The 27,029-nt window shown below is 47.5% G+C and overlaps 2 protein-coding genes across 2 annotated transcripts in view; both read right to left on the reverse strand.

Moving 5' to 3' along the window:
- Positions 1-14,730, reverse strand: part of LOC139758086 (uncharacterized) — a 32,719-nt gene extending 17,989 nt beyond the window's left edge. Inside the window, 5 exon segments of the mRNA XM_071679168.1 lie at positions 986-1,106; positions 1,641-1,728; positions 8,998-9,912; positions 9,973-11,148; positions 14,604-14,730. Coding sequence (XP_071535269.1) covers positions 986-1,106; positions 1,641-1,728; positions 8,998-9,912; positions 9,973-11,148; positions 14,604-14,667 — 2,364 coding nt within the window. The 5' untranslated portion in view covers positions 14,668-14,730.
- Positions 14,731-15,749: 1,019 nt separating this feature from the next.
- Positions 15,750-25,583, reverse strand: LOC139757938 (galactosylgalactosylxylosylprotein 3-beta-glucuronosyltransferase P-like). The gene is made up of 8 exons (XM_071678876.1): positions 25,452-25,583; positions 23,832-23,983; positions 23,202-23,305; positions 22,399-22,540; positions 21,666-21,826; positions 21,304-21,480; positions 18,053-18,163; positions 15,750-16,215 (listed from the first exon to the last, which is right to left on the reverse strand). Coding segments are annotated over exons 1-8 (966 nt in total). The 5' UTR covers positions 25,454-25,583; the 3' UTR covers positions 15,750-16,098.
- Positions 25,584-27,029: the final 1,446 nt, after the last annotated feature.

Here is a 27,029-nt window from a genome sequence, read left to right on the forward strand (position 1 = left end):
ACCCTTGGATATGATGGCGCCCCCCCCTAGCCTTTGGTTAAGGGTCAGGATCAACGGCCGGGGCATCTTACCCCAAGGGTTGCACTGTCGTGTTCAAGGGAACGTGTTAAAGGAACTGAATAAAAGAGAAAAGTATCCGATCATCCTGGCAGATAATATCTTGCTTCATGGCGTATGAATAATGTCATTTGCGTCCTTAACTTGTGGCGTGACATTCCCACTTTGTGTGTGTGTGTGTGTGTGTGTGTGTGTGTGTATGTATGTGTGTGTGTGTGTGTGTGAGACACTGAGTAGCATCCACCGTGCCTGCAGCGTTATCCCGATACGAACTCAACACACTGCTGGACATCGACAGCTGGTGGAAGCTGCGGCGTGACCTCCTCCGAGCCAGTACTGCTAACTGTGGTTATATCGCCCAGCGACATGGGTATCAGGGCGTCAGTCACGTCTTGGCAACAAGTTCAAATCATTCACAAATACGTTACCTGTGACGTTGTTATCTTACTGTATGAAAATAGATTAGATTCAACTCGAGCACTTGTCGATCTCTGGTCCGATATGATCACTGTGTGATAAACCTTTATGCATCAACCAGTGTATTAGAACAACCGGTACTGACCATGGCTGAATTTAAGAAATGTCCGAACGTAATGTTAATCTACGTCAGTGCGGTGTACGCCACACGAACATTACTGTGCGGTGAGGAGTGTTAGGATTGAGGGGCGAGGGTTGTGTGGTACGCCACATGAACATTACTGTGAAGAGGAGTGTTGGGATTGAGGAGGGAGGTGTGGTACGCCACATGAACATTAATGTGATGAGGAGTGTTGGGATTGAGGAGGGGGTTGTGTGGTACGCCACATGAACATTACTGTGTTGAGGAGTGCTGGGATTGAGGAGGGGGTAGTGTGGTACGCCACATGAACATTGCTGTGTGGTGAGGAGTGTTGGGATTGAGGGGCGAGGGTAGTGTGGGGTCTCTCACCTGTATGGCTGGGCCTGGGATGGCCTTGTTCACTACGGTCACCATCCTCCGCACTCCGTCAGCCGCCACACACTGCGGCCGCTCACAGTCGCTGCTGTTCCTGGGACAATCATAGCACGCCCTGTGGGAGACGACTATTGAATTGAGGTTATCGGAACGGCCCTAGAGCACAGTGGGTACGACCCCCCATGAGCACGACGGTACAACCCTTGGCTATGATGTCGTGAGGTTATGACCAAACCCCGCTTAAGCTCAGGGTCAAAAGTCAGGCTCGTCATACTCAAGAGGTCCGTTCGTGCTGGTGAGGCAACCACTGTCCATCTCAGGTTTGAGTAAGTTTGATGGCTCAGATGTAACGAAGGACCCAAACCTGGAGACCGTGTGATACACCCATCTAGAGACAGTGTGATACGACCCACTTAGAGACCGTGTGAAACACCCATCTAGAGACCGTCTGGTATACCCACCTAGAGAGTGTCTGGTACACCCACCTACAGACCGTCTGATACACCCACTCGGAGATCGTATGATACTCTCATCTACAGACCGTTTGGTACACCCACCTAGAGACCGTGTGATACACCCACCTACAGAATGTCTGGTACACTCACCTTGAGAGTGGTGCAACCACCTAGCGATCGTGTAGTACACCCACCTGGAGAGCGTCTGGTACAAGTGGACGTCGAAGCTGAACTGGCAGATCCGGGTGTCTCCCTCCAGGCATGGCCTACGACAGAACTCGCCTGGAACAACACGCAGAAGGTGTAAAGGTCGATCTCTTCTCTCTCTCTCTCTCTCTCTCTCTCTCTCTCTCTCTCTCTCTCTCTCTCTCTCACAGTAGCCGTCAAGACACGAGACAAAACATGCCCCACTCGTGGATGGAAGAATAAAGATGGGACGAAGAGTGTGAGACGAAGTTTATGTTTCCTGAGTCTTGATGGAGAAGGTGTCGGAAGATGGATAGATGAAAGTTAGGGAAGAGAATTCCACAGTTTTACGTGTCGGAGAGCACTACCAACAAGGCCATGGTGAGGGATGACCTGATCACAGCCTTGGTAAGTGATGACGTAGAGAGTGAACAGTTCTTCGGAGTATGGGTGGGGGAGGGGATAGAACAACCAGATAGAACCTTAACATGAACACTGAAGAAACTTGTTACAAACGATGTAAAAAAATAACAAGGTTCCATTGTAGTATAAGAGTAATGGATGGACGGGATAAACTGAATGAGATATTTCGTAACTGCGGATGATATACAGAGGTTTAAGAATTGCATAATAGTAGAGAAGGTTTTAAGAAATGGGGTCCCACGCGTGTGAAACTCCCTACCCGCACTGTACGAATAGGTAATCACACACACACACACACACACACACACACACACACACACACACATCCTGTCTTCGGGGCTGATCTACCGGTAAATGGGTACCTGGCAAAGGCTGGGTTGTGTGTATACACAAGACATGGTACGTATATGTATGGTTAAGAAACGGCGCAACACGTGTGTGAAACACACACACACACACACACACACACACACACACACACACACACACACACACACACACATACAGCCCTCATGGTTAGATAAGCCTTGTTAGCTTCCCATTATCCAATTTCAAACAAGAGACTAAAATTGGGAACGCGAGGGAAGAGCGGTGCGTCTCACTGCTAGTTAGGACTAAGTGTGTCACATTCCGCCAGATGCCTCCTCTCCCTTGATGAAGCTGAGGAAGACTAAGTTTAGAGCTGGTGTGTGTGTGTGTGTGTGTGTGTGTGTGTGTAGCCGAGTTCATGTATGGGTGAGGTGTGACGTAATATGGTAAAGTGCAACGGTAGCATATTTAGAGGGGTTTTCACAGAAGAGTGTGTGGTAGGGCAACAGAAATATGCCAAGGAGGATGTAGCAGTAGAGTGTCTATTAGAATGCATCAGTGGTATATATGGGAGAGTGTACGAGGAGAGTGTGTTAGAGTGCAATAATGCAATCTGGAAAGGTGTGGTAGTGGTTTACGTGGAAGAAGAGTGTAGAGGTAAGATCTGTGGCATTGTGACATCAGGGTGAAAGAGTTGTAATGAGGGAGAGAGAGTTGTAATGTGTAGTGAATCAGTCGAGTGCGTAAGATTGTTACGATGGAGTGTGTATGGCAGCGTACAGCAGTGGTTGAGTGTGTTTCAGTGTGATAGCTGTGTCTCTCAGGGCCTAGCGGCGGTGGGAATGTGTTGGGCAGTGTGTCCAGCAGCGCGCTTGAAGTGCGGTGCAGCAGATGATTGTGAGGCAGAGTATATAATAGCATGGGGTGATGCTGTAGGGGAGTGTTTGAGAGTATACAAATGGCAGAAGAGTGTGGCTGTGTACCGAAAGTGTTGCGGCGGAGTATGACAGCAGGGTGTGGCGCTGTGGTGCGAGTGTGTGGCAGAATATGACGGCAGAAGCTGTACTGTGAGGGTGTGTGACTATGATTCTGGTGGGGGGGTCATACAGGCAGTCTGGATCAGCGGGCAGGAAACACAGCTTGATTGGACACTTCGGTGCAGGAAAACGTAGCTGGGGATGTTGCAAGTAGTTGTGTTATGAAGAATATTATATTCGTGGACAAAACACTTGCGTTTTCAAATGAAGAATAAGTAGTACGTCAGGCATATGCGAATGCATGCATGTCAAGAGCGTTGGTAGCGAAAAGCAAGTGCATTCCTAGGGACAATGAAGGAAAAGATATAATGAAAGCAAAGAGAAGTCAAGGCTAAGGGGTGGTGCTGGTTGCGTTTTTTTTTCTTGCTCAGGGGCATCGTACAGGAATTCGCAGTAGGTCGTGAAATAACCAAGGTTCTCTTAGTCTCCTCGTTTTGGAGTGAGGTTACCACCCAATAAACCAGCTGTCAAGGGTAGGCCAGCGAGGACGGGGAGGAATAATAATGTCCCTCTTCTGTCGTAGGTCCTTAACCATAAACGGTGCATTTTACGTCACCAGTCGCCACCAGTGTAAGATGTTGAGAAAGACTTGCGCAGGAGATGATTCTCCTCCACATGCTTGAGTACTGCGTCGCGACTTATGAGGAACGATTCCCTCGCCTTCATCTCTCTGAGGCGAGACCAAAGACCGCTCCATCATTACCTCCCACGGGGTCGTATTGGTGCCAAAGCTCTCGGCTTGATATGTATACAGTATTCTACAACCATTAAACCCATGAAGATGGGTTCCTCCCAACTCCCCGGCTCACCCATTCCACGAAACAATTTGTCGTAATCAAAACAGAGACCGTCTGTTAAGGACGAGGACCTACAATGAGAACTAATGCGCGGTAGCGTGACCTTGGGCCACTCAACCGTCCAAATTGCTGTCGTTCTCCAGTTACGCCGCTTCCTCTTGCCGTATCAAGGTATTTAAACGGATGACGAAGCGGATGGAAGGAGCTGCTGAGGAGGATGTCCATCGACGGGCACTGTGACACCACCTCGTAAGGTGTCTAGGTTACACGTAGAGAGATGACGTGTCGATAAAGAGCGGACACGTGAGTTTTTCAGCCTAAGTTATTTAGTAAAGGAATTGAGCCAATCCCGTTGGTAGAACGTAAAAAGAAAGAAAAAAAGACCTGATTTTTTTTGTTTCCCGTCAGTAATGACCGGCCAACACACAGGATTGAGTTACATTACAACTAAGTAAAAGAAAAGAAAATTCTGCCTTGTAAGAGACACGGCTTATAATGCCATGACTGTGTAGAGCGGGTAACTGACGTATTCTCTGTAACCTTAGGTCTTCCGATACGTCCTCCACCAATGGAAAGGTTCCTAAAGCGGGAATTTTAAAGTTCTGCTGTGAATTGCAGAGTCTATAATTTCGCGTTTGAGGGTCCGGAGTGTTGAGGACCGGCCATTGCCAAGGAATACAAGTGATTGCAATGAGCAACAGACGATATGGTGCTTTAGAAAGTTGTTGGCGATGGAGATGACCTGGAGAAAACAGGAAAAGTAATGCCTGACTTGGCAATTGCAGGGAAAGCTTGAAAAGAAAATGGAAACTTTTCTCGTGAACTTGAGAGAACCGTCTCGACTCAAAGGTATTAATGGTATAGCTTTCACTTGCACCTTATTATTATTATTGTTGTTGTTTTGGTAAGCCGTTCCACATGAGGAAAAAAAAGAAAAGTACTTTGCCCTCATCCGAAATGCATGTCTACGAGATTTCGTCAGTTATGACGGGTGATTTCAAGGTCGTCTAGTCTTAAGCAATAAGGATGGGAATACAACCGAATTCAAACAGCACTCACCATTGGATCCAAACGAGGCTTGGTTGTGATAGCGGAAGAGATAGAGAGACTCGTCGGTTTGATTTGGTAGGAGTAGAGAGACTTGCAGCAAAGGAGGGGCAAATAAGTCAGTCTGGATTTGAGAGGGAAATATGTATCATCAAGTCTATACGTAATCGTACATGTGGCAAAACTGGAATAGTGTTGACGGTCACAGAGACACAGCTTCAGAAGGTAGCAGTGGATATACTGCCATGCGAAAACCATATTGATGATTGAATAGATGACGTTAAAGGAAACGTGAGTTGAGGAGGGATTCACAGAATTTGGGGAAATAGAAGTTAAAGCAACAGGACACTTGAACTGACGCGTCACACCACACAGCTCCCTACAACACCAGAACGGACGAGCTCACTTAGCAGCCGAGGAATGAATTTGGACATGTGCCGATATTATCGACAGACTCATTGTGCACCTCATGCTCAATCCTGCGAGCGGTAGTGCAGAGGGATTATACAGGGGTCACAGAGGGTTGAGAGAGTAAGATGCACTCCATCCAATGCTATGTTACCGTAATTAAGGTTTTATTCCCACTTAGCGCCTGTTCACTTCTATCTGTCTGTAAGTTGATGTTTGATCGTTCCATTTCGTGGTTAGGGCGAAGGCTATCCCTCTCTCAAACTCGCTGGGTAAAATCATCGTCTGTACAGATTTCTGAAGGCTGTGTCAGTCTCCACGCCCGATGACGGCCGCTCGAGGACGACCGAATATGTCTGTGTGCAGAGAACTATTTCGTGAGCGCCTTGGATCATTTGGATATGCGGTCTTTGTTTTTGTCTATCTCTGACGGCGACAAAGCGTGAGGATCCATTACACACGTTAGATTAGCTGTTATTCTCTCATGATGTGAAGCATCATCACGATCCGGTGTGGCAATTCCCGTTCGTAAACTCGTCCGCTGTCGCAGGGTAGCGGCTGTCGCGCAGCGGGGGAACTCCTGAAGCGGCTCGGTGCAAACATTGGCCTCCGATGACGTCTGGTGGGAGCGTTGATGATGCGAGAACCTGTACTCTTTTGGATAAGAGTTCGCGACCGTTGAATCTAGCCCTGAGAATGCTGGTCAAAGACTAAGGCCTTTCAGGACAGCAGCGTCGTGTATACAGTTGTGTGACGCACCTTCACACACGCGTGTATGATATACAAGTGTGACGGGCCACGTGCTCAGCGCGCAGGCCACAGATGTGAGACCACGTTGTTCGTCGCCAGAAAAGTATTGTGTAGGTCAAGGTGGTCGACGCGCGTAGTATTGCCATGGGTCGGCAGACCCACTTCCCCAGCGTGAATTTCAAGCCGTCGGATCCGCAAGGTCACCTCTAGCCTGTCCCGCGGGAGGAACTCAACACATTTACATACACACAGGCTTGTGTGTGAGGCAAAGAACCCTTCCCTCCCTCCCTCACCTTATTATGGAATATACCCAAAGGAAGGAAAGCAGGGCACGCGAGAGCTTCCTCCCCCTGTGGACGTCGCGGTGTTGAGGCTGGTCGTGCACCAGGAGTCGAAGAGAGGAAGGCGAGGAGCTTCCATCGTGTCCTGACAACGTGAGGTAACTTGTCTTATAACAGAGAGAGAGAGAGAGGAGAGAGAGACGTCTTGTTGTTAACGGCCACAGAGCAACTGAGTGTTGCGTGGCATAGCTAATTACACCCCGACACTACGGCGCCCCTCGTTGAAGATATGTTTACAGCAGCTATTTACAGTAGACGACCAAATTGCTCATGCTGCCAGCTTCTAAATGCCCTGACCTCTTGGGCAGGACGCGTCGGTACAACGTTTAGATGTTATGGCTATCATGACCACGGGTTGCACCATCTCCCTCAAGGGTTTGTACCGTCTCGCTCAAGGGTTTGTACCGTCTTGCTCAAGGGTTTGTACTATCTCTCTCAAGGGTCTGCACCGTCCTGCTCAAGGGTTACACCGTCACCGTGGTCAGGGGGATTAGATAAGCCATGTATAGTTATACGAATGACACCTACGTACACATGATGTATTTCCATATTCATTTATGTGGTTTATTAGGGTAGCAGTATGCGCGTGGCCTCAGGAGAGACTTGGTGTCCCTTGATTCACGAAGTGTGAATCTCAGGGATGAGGCGGACATTAGCACTATAATAAAGAATCATTTGCTTTACATATGTATCGCAAGGGTTTCTGCTTGGATCGTACTCAGGCGAAGGTCGGCTTTCTCACTTCCTGGTTTATCTCTAGCAACCGATCAGTGGAAGCGGAACAGTAACGTTTCTGACCAAGAGCTCATTTACGGGGAAAGCAACAGGAGCCCCTCCAGCCAGACCCCCCTCGACGGAAACCGGGACCTTCACCTCAACTAAACCGGGGGTTTGTCAGGTTCGCCCAAAGGTGTTGTTGGTCTGTATTACCAGCGTAGAGCCAGTGAGGAAATTGGGTCACAGCCGACCCATGGCTGCTCCAACTTGTGAGTGTGACCACCGACAATGAGGACTCGTCCTGCTCTCAAACTAACAAATTATATTAGTTAAGTTGCGGGAATTGTGTTGTTTTGTTACTCGTGTGTGTGTGTGTGTGTGTGTGTGTGTGTGTGTGTGTGTGTGTGTGTGTTGTTACAGCTGGACTTACAGGTTCTCTCTATCTCCTCTCCTCTCTCCTCTCCTCTCCTCTCCTCTCCTCTCCTCTCCTCTCCTCTCCTCTCCTCTCCTCTCCTCTCCTCTCCTCTCCTCTCTCTCTCTCTCTCTCTCTCTCTCTCTCTCTCTCTCTCTCTCTCTCTCTCTCTCTCTCTCTCTCTCTCTCTCTCTCTAAGTATGTATATTGAAGGCTTAGTGACAGTCCATTCAGGTCTTTGCTTGACTGTTGAGCTTATGGCAAGACACACCAACCCCTCACGAAGCTGTGGGTATCACATCTTGGCCTTGGTTGCCCAGTTGGTACAAAAAAAAGAAAGACTCACGTCGAGCAAGCAGTCCATCTTGCGTCACCCCCAAAGGAGAGTGTTGCAGGGCCGCGGTAACGCCGAGGAAGTAGATGTTCCCATCGTCAAAGGAGAGCCGTGAGATGAGCAGGATAAGGGAACTGAACGAGGGTTTGACGACATGCCCTATGAAGGGGGACTTCCTGTCCTTGAAGGATGACTCGTATGTCTCCCGGAGATAACAAGAGACGCCATAGGGTGCGCGATTAGACAGGATAGGGGGGGCCGTATTGGGTTTCACGGGTGTGTCGATGCAGCCGGAAACGAGAGAGAGAGAGAGAGAGAGAGAGAGAGAGAGAGAGAGAGAGAGAGAGAGAGAGAGAGAGAGAGAGAGAGAGAGAGAGCTGAAGGAAGAGATGTGCATTAACCCCTTCGTCAGGAGGGTACTCGAGTACTGTACTTCGCACAGGGACGGTTGGACGACCTCTCTCTGCACGTCTTCAGTAGCTCCTCAGTGGACAAGGGCGTTCGAAACCACTTCTTTCCCCTCACTCTTGTTGGTAAATACTGTTATTTCACGGATGCAGCAAGTCCATTATAAAGACGAGAGAGGTTACATTATTGACTGGGTGCGTTGATGGAGCTGAGGGCTTGTGCAACACGATTTATGTATTGCACCACCACCACGACCATGCAGCCACCCGACTGCTTCTCTACCACCATCCATGGTACCGCTTTCCTCAGGTGTATGACTGGCACACTTGTGACATCATCCCCTCCCTTCCCTAAGCTAAGGCAGAATGTGACGTCAACTTACCTAGTGTGATGTTATCGGAGAATTCCTCGTTCTCCACACGGCCGTTCTTACGGTGACGATTGTGGTGGTGGTAGTAGCGCCAGCGGTTGTCGCCCCTCACTCTGTGCTGGTGGTAACGGTGGACGAACTTGCCAATCATGTACTCGTCAAGCTCGACGCCAAGCTTGTACATGAAGTATGCCTTCGCCGCTTCCGCGCCGAATTTCAAGGCGTATTTGGCTATCTGTAGCTTGATGTACGCTCCGAGGATCTTCTTACCAGTCTTGGCAACCGCTAGTCCGCCAAGACCCGCCATGCCAAGCTTGCCTCCTCCAAGCGCCCCGTAGCCGTGGCCATATCCTGAGAGGTGGGACGGGGAAAGGAATTTGTTTTTCTTCTTGGCCTTGTGTAACATGTAACCCGTCACCGCCTTGTTGATCACTTCCTTCACCTTCTCCTTCTTGCTCTTCTTCTTCTTTGGCATGGGGTATCCTCCCACGGGGTAGCCACCGAAGCCTCTGGCAGCTAACCCTGCAGAAGCAATGCCTGACGTTGGAAAGCCTCCAGGTCGTGATGCAGCCGGGTACCCGCCATAAGGCTGGTAGGCAACAGGGTAACTGTGGCGAGGTTGAGTGAACGTAGAGTGACCCCCATAAGAGTGACCTCCATAAGAGTGACCCCCATAAGAGTGACCGCCGGTGGGATAACTACCAAATGGTTGGTTGCCAGAAGGGTAACTGCCGAAAGGACGAGTGGCACCGGGATATCCTGGGACTGGTTGAGTTCCTGTAGGATAGCCACCACTATGCCCTGTGCCTGATGGATATCCTGGGACTGGTTGAGTTCCTGTAGGATAGCCACCACTCGGTCTTGTACCTGATGGATATCCTGCAACCGGTTGAGTTCCTGTAGGATAGCCGCCACTATGCCCTGTACCTGAAGGATATCCTGGGACTGGTTGAATTCCAGTAGGATAGCCACCACTTGGTCTTGTACCTGATGGATATCCTGCAACCGGTTGAGTTCCTGTAGGATAGCCGCCAGAGGGTCTTGTTCCTGAAGGATAGCCAGCAACTGGCTGGGTTCCGGTTGGATACCCACTAGCCGGTTGAGTTGGATATCCTCCAGAAGGTTTGTTGGCCGATGATGGGTATCCTGATACACCTGTAGTGCCTGCTACGACGCCAGTGCCAGCAGCGCCGGTGGCCACAGCGGTCCCTGTGGTCGAACTTCCGCTTCCGCTGCTACTTCCAGAAGTCCCGGTGTTCCAGCCGTACGAAGGCTTCGAGGAACTGCTGCTGCCGCTTCCACTTGTACTGCTACTTCCAGAAGTCCCGGTGTTCCAGCCGTACGAAGGCTTCGAGGAACTGCTGCTGCCGCTTCCACTTGTACTGCTACTTCCACTTGTACTGCTACTTCCACTAGTGCTGCTACTTCTGCTGGTGCTACTGCTGCTTGAACCACGCGAGCTGGAAGAAGAAGTACGCCTGCTTCCAAACCAGCCACCGGAGCTTCTGGAACTTCCACTGCTGGAAGAACTAGAAGATCGCCTTCTAGACCAACTACCTGAACTTCTGGAGCTGGAACCTGATCTTGATCTAGAACTACCGTACCGCCTTGGCGCTGGAGACCTTTTCCTTCTGTCTAGGACATTCTCTTCACCTTCAGCAGGAAGGGCATCATCCCAGTTTTCTTGGCATTCTTCACCACAGTTAGACTCGAAGTTGAAATCCGAGACTAGATGTCTTATCAAATCTTCGTCAAGCTCCAGGTCGTCCTCAGCGTCTTCAAGGTCGTCCTCCGCACTTACGTTGTCGAGGTCTATGTTGTTTTCAAGCTCCTCCTCGCCGTCGATACTTTGGTCAAAGTCTTGTCTATTTCCCTCAGCATTCTCACCTTCATAGTCCTGGAACTCCTTGGCGGCATCCTCCTTCAGGTCATGAAACAGACTGATGAGATACTGATTTTCATCTCCATTTATGAAGTCAGGCCCTATGGTCTCGATCAGGTGTTCCAACTCCCGCTCACTGTTCGTACGATCTGGGTCACGTGTCTTGGAGTAGGCTAGCAAGTCACCCATGGAGATATCATCGTGGACGTCCTCGGCTTCAAAAGCGCCATCGTCCAAGGACAGTGATGGAACTCGTATCCCTGTTGTAGAACCATCCACACCTGGAATGTAGATGGAGTCAGACGTTACATGGCCATAAATTCTACTTCACACAGATTTTTTTTTTTTCGTGCAAATATGACATTTTGAAGAAAATTACCTGGAGCATTAATGAATAACTTTTTGTTCTCCGTAGGCATTTGGGAACTGTTTTTGTCTCTAATGGTAATCAACATTTTCATCCAAAGTAATATATAAATAAATAAATGAATATATATATATATATATATATATATATATATATATATATATATATATATATATATATATATATATATATATATATATATATATATATCCACAGACAAATCATCTGCTCCACCTTAAACTATGCCTCACCTACGTGGTCTCCCACCCTCTCAAAAGGAGATATAACAGTCCCTGGTTGCCAAGCAAGCACACACCATGTCCACTCATTTCAGTTTTTCTCCGTTCAAACTCATACCCCCAACTAACCTGTCTCCAGCTAACCTTATTGGCAACATATTGGCAAGTAGCAACACAGTCGTAAAGGTCATTAATTCATTTTGATTGGGTCCATTTTATAGGGAGTTTGTTTTACTCTTAGCTCATGTATTTCCCTCATGTGTTCCATGAACAGCCCATGTAGTTTGGTTCGGGACATCTTAGAAAAATATAAGTAGATCATCCCTATTCAGATGTACTAATGTTACCCTCTGGTCACAGTTCAAATGATGATATTTTAATGTGCTGATGTTATAGTGCCTCGGCAGTTACTGTAACGGCGCTAAGTAATTCGTTTTATGGGTTGAAACATCTTCCTTCCCATTAACACTGCGTAGCTGAGCAACAGCCACTGTGTGACTGCCTCTCATAATTTGCTTATAGCGTAATGATGATAGGACATAAATATTCATTCCTACGCTTAGCCGGGGTACTGACTACGCAATTGAAAGAACTGTGCTTCCTCAACACCCACATACGGTTCAAAATATCTAGCATATGCAGAGGTTGTTCAGGAAGTGGTACACACACACACACACACACACACACACACACACACACAGGTTCAGCTTCCACAGTGGATACCTGGCGTAAGGTGGGGAACGATCTTGAAGTCATTACCTGCCCCGTGAAAGTGAACGGATTCGTTCAATACAGGCCCAAGGGCCAAAGTCTCTTGAACGCGAGTCGGGGCTCAAGCAGTGCCCCTCGTAGGCCTCGTCAATGGCAGAGGCTCTCGTCAATGACAGCCAGTTCTCGGGATGTGCCATTACTGGTTGACGTCGGATGTGAATGCTCGGGGTGGCATTACTAGCACAGGGCACCAGCTAGAGTACAGAACGTGAGGGGGTAACAGAGCTGGGTAGAAACTGACTGTAAATCATGAAGGTCGGGGGCAGCAGACCCGTTGAACAGAAATGCACGTGTGAGAGTAGCGACAGTCACTTGACCAGAGGGCACAGGGACGCTGAAGCTGGGGGCAACAGGTGGATGGAAGAGGAGCAGGTCCAGGGAGCACCGAGGACCGCAGTTGAGGGTGTCTTCCATCATCATTATCGAGTTGGTGCCAGCGGCGTCGCGTCGCCCATCACCAGGGAAGCAAGCGATTGAGACCAGGCTGGCCGGAGCTGTCGAGAACAGTCCTCGTTGAGGGCTGTGGAGGATGGTCCTTACGGAGGGCTGTGGAGGATGGTCCTTACGGAGGGCTGTGGAGGATGGTCCTTACGGAGGTCTGTGGAGGATGGTCCTTACGGAGGGCTGTGGAGGATGGTCCTTGCGGAGGTCTGTGGAGGATGGTCCTTACGGAGGGCTGTGGAGGATAGTCCCTACGGAGGGCTGTGGAGGATGGTCCTTACGGAGGTTTGTGGAGACACTCAGTACTGTTGATGTATACCAGGCATATATATATATATATATATATATATATATGTGTGTGTGTGTGTGTGTGTGTGTGTGTGTGTACGTATGACATCGAAGAAAAAGTGACGCTTCTTACTGTTCATTTGATAACAGTCACAACTGAACATCTTTGGCAGTCGAGTATTTACAAATGCCACTTTACCCATGACTTGATTTTATTAGTGGAAGATCACGATTATTTTTATTTTTCTATTCTTTTTTTTTTTTTTTTACACGAGTCACCGACGAAGCCTTTTTTTTCCCCCATTTTCTGTTATGGATGTGAGTTGTGTCGGGGAGGTCTAATGCTGGCACTATTGATGGTTTGTGCCTGTATACTTTGTGTGTGTGTGTCTCTTAATGCAAAGTAAAACTCGATGCCTTGCTAGTCATAGGAGATACTAAAGAGGATATGCTGAATACTGATATACGCTAGGGTGATCAAAACACATTATTTGCATTAGCGGTCCTCACCACTTGCATCGTGCACGAATATCATTGTACGTCATTAAGAAAGCCCGAATCACGAGTTCATTCCGAGGTCACACACATTCCGGCCCTGCCACCATGGGTCCTCCTCGGGATACGCCGTGTCCCGACTATTGTTATCCCGTTCAACAAAAGACATTGGTGGAATGCTTGCCAAGATGCGCGCGAGGATGCCGCCACCCTCATATCCCAACAGTGAAGAAGAGAGAAGCTGCTGAGGTGGAGTCAGACACCCTTCCTGTGTTTTGGTTGAGGGATCAGAATGGTTTCTCTCTCTCTCTCTCTCTCTCTCTCTCTCTCTCTCTCTCTCTCTCTCTCTCTCTCTCTCTCTCTCTCTAGGTAAACAACGGACCTGAGAGGAAAGCATTAGATATAGACTTTGCCAACGATCGTCAGGTGAAAAAGACCTTGTTAGACCAGAGCAATCCCGGATCTCATGTGGTATCTTGTAGGAGGGTCACCGGATCAATTGACACCTAATGTCTGTCTTGTATATATATATATATATATATATATATATATATATATATATATATATATATATATATATATATATATATATATATATATATATATATATTCCTATGAGTCCACGGGGAAAATGATACACGATAAGTTTCATTTTCCCCGTGGATTCATAGGAATATCTTGATCACGCGCAAAATTGTGATCCTTTCCTATGTATATATATATATATCAAGGTTGGGTCCTGGATTATATATTTGCAAGCGCCAGCGGGGATTAATCGTCATATCCTTTCGAGCGATTAAGATTCATCATATACAGGAGGCACTCAGTAGGGACCTATCATGCAGTGTTCCCTCCCTTATGCCACTCGGTGGTACTGCTGCTCCGCTCTGAACCCGCCTCATGCGGCAAGATCAGCGCCTCAGAGTACTGTGACGATTGGCGTGAGATGACACAGTTACCACACGAAAAATTACGATGAAGATTGATCCAGTGAGACTCGTCTTCTTCGATCCACACTCGCCGCTCTGACCTGATACTTTTGAAGACAATAATTCGTCGAGAGAGATGAGAAAGAGAGGGGAAAATATGATCCCAAAGACGACTCTCACACGGAAGAAATGCGGTGTTGACTTACTGTATATGTCTTGCGCCGCTGCGAGGGTAGTGAGGATGGCCGCAGCCAGTGCCACCGCCACCATCTTCTCCTGCAGTCGCCGTCCAACTGAGCCTACACCACCATGATGTGCTTTATATAACCTCGCCTTGCTGGACACTCACCGTTTAAGGCACGCCCACACGCACCTCCCTGAACACATAGCAACACTTGAAACATGAGGATATGGTTGTGTTTACTACGTATGGTACAGAAGGCGTAGGGAACCCCGTATAATGAGAGGTATGTGAGTGGAGCTGATTCTGGCCCATACCTGAGTGAGAGACAGCATGGGTTTAGGGTGAAGCTGAAAGGAATTTTGCTTAAGAAATATTGTTAAAGGAAGGACTCTAGTTAAAGTAGATGGGTAGATGGACCGGCTGTCCTTGGACCGTCAAAAGGCATTGGGCACAAGTAGTTATAAAGGGGAGGACTCCTTCCGTGGACCTCCAGTCGCCTTTGTGGAAAGGAACAAAATACCCCGAGTCTGAGGCGCCATTTCATGGGGCGATGAGAGTGATCAACGATGTCCCTCATGGCGCGGTTTTGGGGGTTGATGACATTTCTCGTCTCGATGACTAGCCAGAGGGATTAAACTCGTATCTGAATACCTTTGCTGGAGGGGTGGACGATAAAGTAGTGAGCTGGGCTTTGTTTTTATTTTCGTTAGATGGGTCTGACTGTGCTTGAATGGCCACTGCGGATCTAAAGGGAGAGGACATTGTACTCCTAAAGGTTGCTGTACTAACGGGAAGATTGTGTTAAGTACACGGATCATTCAGCCTTTGACTTGAGACATTGCTATTGCATATCTGGGGTTAGGTTAAGGGTCAAACCGACCCATGGCAAAGAACCTTAGACGTTTCTGATCTTTGAGTCATCAAAAAGAATTTATAAGACAATAAGTTGTATCCCTTGTCGAAATAGATCGGATGTATATCTTAAAACTACTTAGAGTTCAGTTATTTGAGTCTTGCAAACATACTAATCTCGTTGTAAGTCTTCAGGATTTAGGGATTCAAATGAATAAATTTTTTGAGGACAGATAAAGGCATAGAGCAATGTTTTACCTTTTTGTCTTCATATACAAAAGCCACTCGGCAGATATCCATAGACTGTGAGTGTCGGTGGAAAATGAATCATAGAGAATCACACTGTGAATGTTTAATGTCAAGTACTCCAACGCCTCTAGCTAGAGACGTGTACTGAAACTTGTATTTGACACAGTATTCCATGTTAGAGTTCAGAGTTATAACCAGAATCACAGTCCAGTTAGAGCAGTAATGTAGTGACGTCCCTGGTATGCTGGTGATGATGTGATGAGGTACAGCAGTCTCTCTCTTCCTTAGGAATCCCATCTTTGGTGGACGGAGCGGCTAAGCTCCTCACAGCCACAGGCACAAGACAGAGGTCACAGTTTCCTTAACTGAGAAGCGACGTAAAAGCTACGAACTGGCAGCGCCTCGAGGCACTGGTGCTACCTGATGATCATGTGCGTCTGGAGCTGACGTAGGTTGGTGCCGTCGTACTTGGGGTCGAGGATCATCCTGCTGGAACGTTGGTTCTTCTGCGTCTTGGTGTGCCACACGTAGATCTGCAGACCATCAGAAGGAGTATCACCGGCACGTTAAGTTAAGGGAGGGAGGTTGCTGTAGGCCCGTGTGTGCCTCCGTGATGTGAAGGTGAGGAGAGGATTTCACTGCTGCAGTGAGAGAGTGTGTGTGGGATGTAACTTTGATGTGAAGTGGAAGGGTTCCGTTGGTGACCTGATGGAGAGAGGTCCACACAGCCACTAGGTAAAGGGAGGGTTGTAAAGTTGGTTAGAAAGATAGTGAAAGAGGTGAGGCTAGTGTAATGGGGTCTGAAGCTGGTACAAAGCTGGACGGTCGGACTTTACAGCGGGTGCGACAGCTGGAGAGTGATAGTGTGGGGTTCCTCAGCTGGTGCGAGCTGGTGGAGGGAAGAACGAAGACACCCCCTCCGCAGGTACAAGGTTGGAGGGAGGGTTCTGCTGGTGGTGGTGGTGGTGGTTCGAGGTCAGAGGGAGGTAAAGATAACCAGTGTGATGATAAAGGGAGGGATCTGTTGCATCGTGTGGGGCTGGAGTAAGCCTCCTACGGTTGAGGTGAGGCGACTCGGGAGAGTTGCGTAACTGGTGCGCGGCCAGAGTGGGTGAGCTCCGCACCTGGTGTGTGAGGGAGGAGGGAGGAGGTTCTACAGCTGGTGGTCGGCTTGAGGGAAGGCTGTGCAGATGGTGCGAGGTTAGAGGGGAGGGCTCTACAGCTGGTGGAGGCCTGGAGAAAGGGTTCTATACCTGGTACAGGCTGTGAGGCAGCACTCTGCAGCTGGTGCTATGTAGAACGGAGGAATCTTCACAGATGGTGCGAGGGAGGAGGTAGGAGGCTACACAGCTGGTGCAAAGTTTGAGGGGAGAGCCCAATAAATGTCATGTAATGCACTGTAACCGTGAGTGTAGGAACCGGGAATATAAGAATGGCCAGTAAACTATGATCAGCATCAAGAGGAAGGAAAAAAGAAAATGGATTGATGATCGGCTGTGACCCTAAAACTACGAAATTCAGTGCCTAGCTACATTACGAAACTACATGATGCTACGTCTCATACCTAGGAGAAAAAAAGGGTTGGGTGGGGGCATATACGGGATTTAGTCTCTATTACGCTATGGTCAGACGTCATTTGGAAGACTCGATCAAAAAGAGAGAGAAAAAAAAAGAAATAACGATAACGGATTTATTACGATAACGAATTTATGAGAAGAGCAACAAAATGAATTCCCTCACTCAGATAAATGGTAATGAGAGGCGACATTCATTCCCGCTAAAAAAGATTAGATATGAGGAGACGCTTAGCTCATACAGAAGTTCTCAGAATAATACTTTACTGTGATTTTGTAGACAACTCAACACACGAAAAAATATAAAAATGAAATTCCCTCACGCTGAAGCAGGATTAGGGAGATGGGTTCGCATCGTGGGTTGTGACGCGATTTTATTGGACTGGATAAGATGTAGAACTTTGGCTTGAATTACTACATGACACATGTAGGGAAAAAGGAAATGCGAATGACGATGCCAAGTCGAGGCAAAGTCTTTTTCGTCTTTCCCTCTTCCTTACAGCATTTGCACACACACCCTCACAGTGTCAGGTCAACGAGCAAATGAGGAACTCAGATTATCAAGTTCCTCTGCATTTTTTGTTTCTTTCTCTTTATTCTCTTCATTTTTCTTTTCGTTAAACACGGCCATGACCTGTAGGGTGGGAAGAGGAGGAGGGATACGTTTTTCGCCCGTGCCATATGGCTTAACAGTATTGAGAAAAAAAAGCCTAAGAGAGAGAGAGAGAGAGAGAGAGAGAGAGAGAGAGAGAGAGAGAGAGAGAGAGAGAGAGAGAGAGAGAGAGAGAGGTATTACCTTGGTGCAATTTTCCGCTACAAACTCTAGATCTTGTGGCTCGATCTGGAGGCTGGTGAGGAAGCCCGTCTCTTCGCGGCCCGCTTTGTAGGGCATCTTGGCGTCGGGAACCTGTGGGGTAGACGGTAGTCAAAGAGAGGAGCTCGTGGTTTTGGACGGAGGTAAACAATAGTCATTTATCAGACGGCGGTCATACTGGGAGACAGACGGTTGCTGCAGTGGAGGTCGAAAGCGAGAGACGATCGCTTCAGCGGAGAACGATAGTGGAAGGGGGGTTCGACAGGCTTAGTGGGAAAATGACAGTTTTAATGACAGACGCCAGACGACGTGGGAGGAAGACCGAACGCGACGGTGGTTGTTTTATGGATGCGAAGCCTACGTTATAGATGAGAATGTGTGGAGGAGGGTGGATGTGCTGGAAATTAAATGTTTGAGGACAGTATGTAGAGTGTGAGGTAGTTTGATCGAGTAAGTAAGGGTAAGAGAGGGTTATGGTAATTAGAAGAGTGTGGCTGAAGAGTGTAGAGGGTGAGGTAGTTGATCGAGTAAGTAAGGGTAAGAGAGGGTTATGGTAATTAGGAGAGTGTGGCTGAAGAGTGCAGAGTGTGAGGTAATTTGATCGAGGAAGTAAGGATAAGAGAGGGTTATGGTAATTAGAAGAGTGTGGCTGAAGAGTGTAGAGTGTGAGGTAGTTTGATCGAGTAAGTAAGGATAGGAGAGGGTTGTGGTAATTAGAAGCGTGTGGCTGAAGAGAGTTTGCCGAAAAGGTTAGGACATATGGAGAGAATGAGTGAGGAGAGGTTGACAAAGAGGATATATGTGTCAGAAGTTGACGGGACAATGGAGACCAAATTGGAGATGAAATTTTGGAATAAAAAAGAGATATTTGAATTTTCAGGGCTTGAACACGGAGGAGGATGAAAGGCTGAAAGACGGGCACAGAGTAGAATAAATTGGAACGATATGGTGGTATACAGGGGGCGACGCGTTATCAGTGGGCTGAACCAGGCTTGTGATGAGGCCGATGGAAACCATGGCAAGGTCTGTGGGGCCTGTTTGTGGATAGGGGACTGAGGTTTCGTAATTGCATTGCACATGACGGCCAGAGAATGGATGTGTGAGCGAATGCGGGCTTTTATCGTCAGTTCTTGACGCTACCTCGGAAACGGGGGAAACGGCAGACGAGTATGAAAGATGAGATTGTGTATCAACCCTCTTCTTTTTGAATATATATATATATATATATATATATATATATATATATATATATATATATATATATATATATATATATATATATATACATACACGAACAAAGTGCATATGAACGCGCACTTTCATAGAACATACAAACCTTCCGCTGGTTGCGCATATATATATATATATATATATATATATATATATATATATATATATATATATATATATATATATATATACGGGCGAAGGTCAACACCTGATGAATACATGACTCGGATTAACATTTTTGTGACATGTGTGTACGACATTTGGGTACGATGGCCTGGACATTCATCTGACCCTTCAGTAGTTTGTGGTGACAGTATACAGTAAAACTTTGGTAAAAAGGAGAAACCCTTAAGTAAAAAGAAAAAGGAATATTTTGATTCCTTAAACAATGCACAGCCGGACACAGCTATTCTGCCGCCAAGTGCTGTCTTCAGTCACTGTTGTGTGTTAGCGTGGAGTAATGTTTGTATACTGAAATCACTTGTTTCTTTTTCTCCCCCTCAAGAGCCGGGTTATTACAAGAGATGCCTGGGTGGTAACTACCTGCGCTGGACTTTATTATTTATTTTAATTTGTTTGTTAAAGGGAGAAAGGAGGGAAAGAAGGAGCTGGGGGCTTCATAAAGGGGGAGGTACGGTCGACAGATGAAAGATGGATAGCCACAGAGTACAAAGATGTGTTATGCGGGTCTTATCGAGGTACGTACGTGGTTGGCTGGATACGAACGTTTGATGTCTTATTGATATACCCCCGGTAGACTGAGGGTCAGAGTGGTGGGTATAGCGATGGTGGTTGTTGGTTTAGGGAAGGAGACTGGCTCAGCCAAGATAAGAATTGTATTCACGATGTTTGCCGTTGGGTAACTGAAGTTGTCTTTAAGAGCTTCGAAGCCCCGCGCGCGAACCAAATGTATTCCACGATGGTTGCTCGTGTCGAGGTCATGTGTGGACACATATCTCCATAGTCTGTGTCTGGAGTGTCCTCTAACTAAAGCCTTGTACCAGTTGGTTCTCAAGTCGTCGATGTTGTTGGTTTGTAATGTCGATGATGAGGGATCTTCCCCTCCGCCACGAAACGTGGAGAGTCTTCTTTCGTACCCTCAAGCGTGGCTTCAGCCTTCGGTATTTGGTTATGTTCTGCGGGGGTTTGGAAGACCGTGGCGATATATCAAGAGTGACGTGTGGTTGTTCATGTATATATGTATTTAGGAGGAGAGAAGCGGTCGTTCGCCCAGTATCACAGACAATGATGTAAATGTTTCGATCGCATAGATAAAGCGGGTGGATTATATTTGTATATTCGCTCGCTGTTTCTGCGTTTTGCCTCTGCTTATAGTTTCCTCGGTGCGGGATTGCCGCAGAGGAGCCACAGGTGGTTTGAGGATTTGTGTGCGTCTGTTCCGCAGCACGAATGTACCCCATAGATCATCATGGGAGGTGTTCGTCAACGAGAGGGGTCGCTGGCTCTTCCCAGGTCTGAGGAGGTGAGCTGCCCCGAGGACGAGGGAAGAGGTCGCTATGGTTAGCGTCCCGTGGAAGAACGGTGTGAGGGTGAGGTGCCCTCGGTAGGGTTTGAGGTCGGTGTGAGGCGTCAGTCATCCTAACGCTTGTGAGAGGCACCAGACCCTACTTGCTGGACCTAAATGAACCTAAAGCCATGGCAGTCATGGCCAGTGTGTTGACTAGTTCACAGTCTCCCGTCACCCGTAGTGTGTCCTTCTGTTCGAGGAAGTCAACCCCTCATGATAGGAGCAAAAAAAAAAAGGGGGGTGTATTTCTATTCTTTTTCATGGTATGGTCATTATGGCAGCCATTTTCCTCTGAATTTCTATTAGAGATTTTTGTCGAGATTACCTACAGTGGACATTTATTACGACCTGAACGTAAAGTTGGCTTGGGTAACCCGCTCCGACCTCTCAATTCTAAAAGCACATACGGTTAGGTTCAGCAGTCTCCTTATTACCAGTCTTTTTTTTTTTTTTTTGAAACACTCCAGCTAATTACCGACAGCAGGTACTGGACGGAGACCGCAAAGCAGGCCATGTCCACGGGGAACTTGCGGCCGTGTATCCATCCGTCGTACCATCCGGCGAACTTGCCGTCCTTCACCACAGGCGTGGATACACCGAGGTGCGTCACCAGCCCTACGGGGAACATGGAGACCCTCTTCGTGTACCGCATCTGTCACGGGATAAAAACCAGATCATCCTGTGTGAGGTAGAGGTCAGGCGACGTGAGCACGACTCAACAAACAAATGAAGATCAGCAACAGAAGAAGAACAAGAAGCAAGTGAACCTCAGCATCCTGGCAGAACAAACAGGAGAACATTAGGAGAAGAACGTAACAGAACGGTCAGAGAACTTACCTCCTCGAAGATGCGGATGTCATAGGTGTTGTCATCGTCCGCGAGGTACATGACTCCCTCCGTGGCGTGCTTCCGGATCCACTCCATGGCCCCGTTCCTATTAGCGACGCCCCTGGGTCTGTGTATCACTTCCAGTTTCCGGTACACCGATGGCATAGGAGCTGACGAGGGTCAAATGATGATTGGTTGTTGTTCAGATGTCATGGATTAGTTAGTCTGCAGACGCCAATTTCGTGTTGTCCTTCTCGTGCTATAAGCCTTTGAATTGACGCCATTTACGTGTTTGCTTCAAACCTACACACACACACACACACACACACACACACACACACACACACACAGACACACACACACACATGTGGTTGTAGAGCAAGTTACATACTGAACACATGGGTTTAGTGGAAGGTACATGCAGTGCTAGTTTTGTTTAGATGTGAGGCCCATGTACTGGGAAGGTGGCTATAAGGGGAGGTAAGAACCGTACAGGTAGGTGTAGGGGAAAGAACTTAAGCAAGTAGGTGAAGGCACTTAGCAGGTAGGTGGTTAACTGAACAAGTAGGGTGCAAAAGAAGGTATCAGTTGAACGAATGAGTTAAGAGGAAGGTACTAACTGAAGAGGTAGGTGTTTGTTGAGTGGTCAGGATTAAGAGAGGGAGGTACCAGTGAGCAGGAGGATGTTGGGAAGAATGAGTACTGGAGGCGAGGCGAAGAGAGAGAGAGAGGGGTCACTTACTGAGTAGGTAGGTGTAGGGGAGTCCAGTGAAGTTGAGGTATTGCAAAACGTGCGGGTTGGCCTGCCTGCCGTCCTCGGCGACGATCCAGTGAACTTTGGGGACGTTCATGAGCGTCTGGCCGAGTCTGGTGAGCTCGGGGATCTGTGGAGGGTGACGACGTCGCCAGAAACAAGAATGATGTTCGACACTAAACTGGAAAATTTGATTTATTTTTTATTTTATTTTTTTGTTGCCCCAACCCCTCCCTCCCTCCCTCCCTCCCTCCTCCATATCTTGATCTAGATTCAGGACACTTTCATTCAATCATGCTGTTTCGTTCCTCCATAACGTGCGCTAACAGTCTATATATATATATATATATATATATATATATATATATATATATATATATATATATATATATATATATATATATATATATATATATATATATACCTCGGCAGCAGCCTGTGTCAGTGTGTAAACTTCATTTGCATTCACGGTACCTGAGACCTCATTTCGTACAGTGTCTTGACATCCTACGTATCTCGAACTTTGAATTTTTCATCCTTTCTGGGGGTTTTTTTCCCCATCATAGTTTCTAGTCCTTAAACATCTAATATCAGACGCGGACCAACGCATCACTTTCTCATGATCCTCTTCCACATTACGTGTCGCAATCGCACTGGATGAAAAAAGATACACACTAGAAGCACTCTTAGTCAGCCAGTCGTCCTGGTCCCTCTGCCATGACCATGCCACAACTCCGCTGTGTTGAGTCTTTCCCATGATAATAATCAGCATTGGGCCAAAGTGGGCTCACCTGCTCCAGTCGCTTGTATGTCGGCGTGACGACGTAGATGGTCGGCAGATTCTCCTGTGTCGCCTGGTGGTCCGCTGTTATGTTGAGGGTGCTCCGTACCTTTGCTGTGGAGGGAGGACGTTAGGTCAGGTCTTGGACAACATCTTCGTTCACTCAGTATGTACGAAGAAAGATTACATAGTCTCCCTAGCGCCATTATCGTATGGAAGTGCCAACATTTCCCATTTCCCATATTGTCCTTACGGAATGAATGCGAGTTCATTGGCATGACGAGTAGGTGCACGTGTCGCAATCCTCAGATTCGCATCGCTGTCCCACACCCTCGTGAAAGCACAGATTATGACTCAAGGCAGACTTGATGTGAAGGCGAAAGACGCCGCGCTTCTACAACATAGCCGACTTGATTTTTTTTTTTTTTTTTGTTAAGGAAGCTAACATCATGCCTGTGCAATAGCCTGATTGATAAAGGGGATTTGCGGTATGATAAAGTATATTACTAGATTAGCGTACACACACTACTCTGATAATCCTAATCTTTGTTGCTCAACGAGATATCACACATTCTCGATATACTCAGTTCTGCTGCCAGGGAGATGGCGTCCCATGGCGTCCCTGGTGCGCGCCTCTTACCGCCTGTGTGAAGGATCTGCTGCAGGAAGTTCAGGTCATCACCGGGGTTCTCCCGGTGGCTCTGCTCCACACGGGTGAGAGGGATCTCTCTCACGAGACCCACCAGAGCCAACAGCATCAGACCCAGCACCAGCGCTTTGCCCGGCCTCCTCCTGCAGGAAGGGACACGGATGATAAGGATAAGGACGATGAGGAGAGGAAAACAAGTGAGGAAGGCAACGAGGAGGAAGAGACCTTACGAAAGGGGGAAGCAGGACAAGAGTGGAGGACAGTAAGGAAGAGGAGGATTAGATAATGAGGAAGAGATGCAGCCGTGGAGAAACAGCAACACCAGGAAGGAAGCAGGAGAACTAAGAATAGGAGAGGAAGATGACGAGGGGAAAGTATGTTGGAAGTAGAAGACAACAGTAATTAGGCTGGGGAGGAGAGAAGGAAATGAAGAAAGAGGAAGAGAATGACGAAGTTGTAAGAGAGAGAGAGAGAGAGAGAGAGAGAGAGAGAGAGAGAGAGAGAGAGAGAGAGAGAGAGAGAGAGAGAGAGAGAGCATATAAGAAGCAAACAGAATACTTTACAGAGTCTGAGACAACAGAAATGTTGCCATCTACCTGCCAGGTTTCCAGCATCACACTGTGCTCACCAACACCACACCGTCACCAGTGTTATTTATGAGCTCACACCGTCACCAGCGTTATGTATGATCACTTCATCGTCACTAGCGTTATATATGATCACCACACTGTCACCAGCGTTACTTACGAACACCACAACAACACACCGTCACGAGCGTTACTTACGAACACCACAACGACGCACCGTCACCGGCGAAACACGGTCAATCGCGTCACCACCCACCAGCGTCACCGTAAAAACGGCGAGGCTTCCCCTGTGTCATTGTATAGACAGACTCCTGACCACTCCAGCAGGACAAGATGGAGTATTGAAGATGACAAGATGTCCGGGCGACACAGCCTTTGCTTGTCCCAAGAAGCACAGGAACATCGCGGCCTTAAAGGCAGGCGACTCCTCCTCCTCCTCCTCCAGTTGGTGGCTCGTGTCTGTGAGAGCATCGGCGATGCACGTCTCACACATCCCCGCACTCCTCACTATGCCTCCCACATGACTGCTCCCTGCTTCCTCCTCTTCGTCAGTCACCTCCCTTTAGTGTGCCTCCCTTTCTAACCCACTGCTCCTCTGCCCCTCAGTGTCTGCACGTATAGAGAAAAGCAATTTTCTCTCGTTTTCTTCACCCCGGTGATTAATTGTAGCTATGACCTCTGCACCACATTGGTGATTATCAGATGGTTATCGTCAGACAACTGAGGTCAACGCTTGTACTGGTTGTGGTCGGTGTGTGTGTGTGTGTGTGTGTGTGTGTGTTTGTGTGTGTGTGTGTGTGTGTGTGTGTGTGTTTTAGGAGGCCGCATGACCGATCCTTGTGACACGTCATGACACATTGTGGCGCCTCACGGCCGGAATCCATCCGCGCATGAGACCCGACACCCTAACTTCTTTCCTTTGATTAAACCTATCCAGAACAACAAGCTTCTAACTGGGAGGGAGGGAAGTCCTCTTAAGCCTGCTGCATGGGAATGGAAAGTTGTTCGCAAAATATGGACTTACATCGCTCGGAAAAGTTGCGTGTGTGTGTTGGTAGCGGTGTGGTGGGAGGGTGTGCCACCGACGAAGACCAGCGCCGTTCTAGCGCCGGCGCGCTACCCTCACCAGACTAATCTATGCCGGTGAGCCCTGCAGAATTGTTTTGCACCCCATGCTCCTCCAGCGAGAGGTGGCGCAAAGGGATTACAGGGGTCAAAAAGGGTCTTAGTCAGACCGCAGTGAGTTGATATTACATAAGATGTTGCACTTCGTATTTCAGTACATACATTACATAGTTTCGTATGGAAAACTTTACCGACCAGATGCAAAAAGTGGATACAAACTTTGAATTTTAGGTATTATGTTATCAACAGTGAGGTGTTGTGACAATTCTTGCAGTGTTTGTTTAGATCTGTCCATAAGAAGCTCTATTTTTTCACATTCTACGACATAGTTTTCTAATTTGTGGCCAGATCTTTGACCACAAACTTTACAGTTCACATGATTAACATCTTCAGCGAGGCCAAGGCGCCGATGCTACCTATAGCCTAGCCTTGGTCTAGCAGTTACAACATGTAATCTGCTGATCTTATTACTTGATCCATTTACATGTTTTACTTTACGCATTTCACTATGATGGAAAATGTTTTTACTTTTGCTTATCTGAACTAGTCTTCATGCTTCAAAAAGGTCAGTTAGTTCCCTTCTAATTACAGTTTTAAGGCTCCTAATTGACAACCTAATGTTTTCAACATCACCTTCACTGCGGCAAGTTTGACTAGAGCATCAACTTTGTCATGCTCACGGAGGCCTATATGGTAGGGCATCCATAACACTTTGATTTGAATCCCTTTGAATGTCTGAGTACTTGTGTCTGGCTTCAGAGACCAGAATGCTACATTCTGATCTCAGGGTGTTGAAGTGCAAGTAGCTAAGATAAAGCATCAGAAATAATGAAACTGCCTGTGGCTGTGATGTCTACCTGCTCAAGTGCGATGAGTATGACGAACAGTTCAGTTTGTAGAGTATAGATGCCCAGTTGTTTAGTGTGAAAATGTTCTCTAATCTGTTACCATTAGGCTGCATCACAGTGGCAGTACTGCCTGCCCTCCCAGTGGCAGAGTCGCGAGAGCCGTCAGTATAGATGGACTAGGCTATGTTATTGTCAGTCTGGAGTCTATTGTATATGTTCCAAGAGCACTGGTCTTGGCTAAGTGTTCAAGATGATTACATACTTGGGTGGATAAGTAGGTGCTGTAACGTCAAAGGGAGTTATCTGCCAGGGAGGCAGGAAATGCTGCTGCTTCCTGATTTTATACAAATTATGTACACCAAACATTGTCATGTGGTTGGCTGTTATTTGGATGCATTTATTTTCACTTTTGCCGTGGCATATGTGGTCTAAGGATGCTTCAGAGACAACACTATTTGGATCAGCACGCAGAAGTTTCCCCTCCTATCATAAGATTGAGTTGATTTCAAGTATTCTGTCTTCAGTGCCGTGAATTACCAAGTTCTTTCTGCATGTTGGGTACTTTAGTGGACTTCGGGCAAGCAGGTATGATTCTAAAGGTTTCATTTTGAATGTATTTTTTTTTTCCC

This window comes from Panulirus ornatus, chromosome 29 (assembly GCF_036320965.1).
Source record: "Panulirus ornatus isolate Po-2019 chromosome 29, ASM3632096v1, whole genome shotgun sequence".
NCBI lineage: Eukaryota > Metazoa > Arthropoda > Malacostraca > Decapoda > Palinuridae > Panulirus > Panulirus ornatus.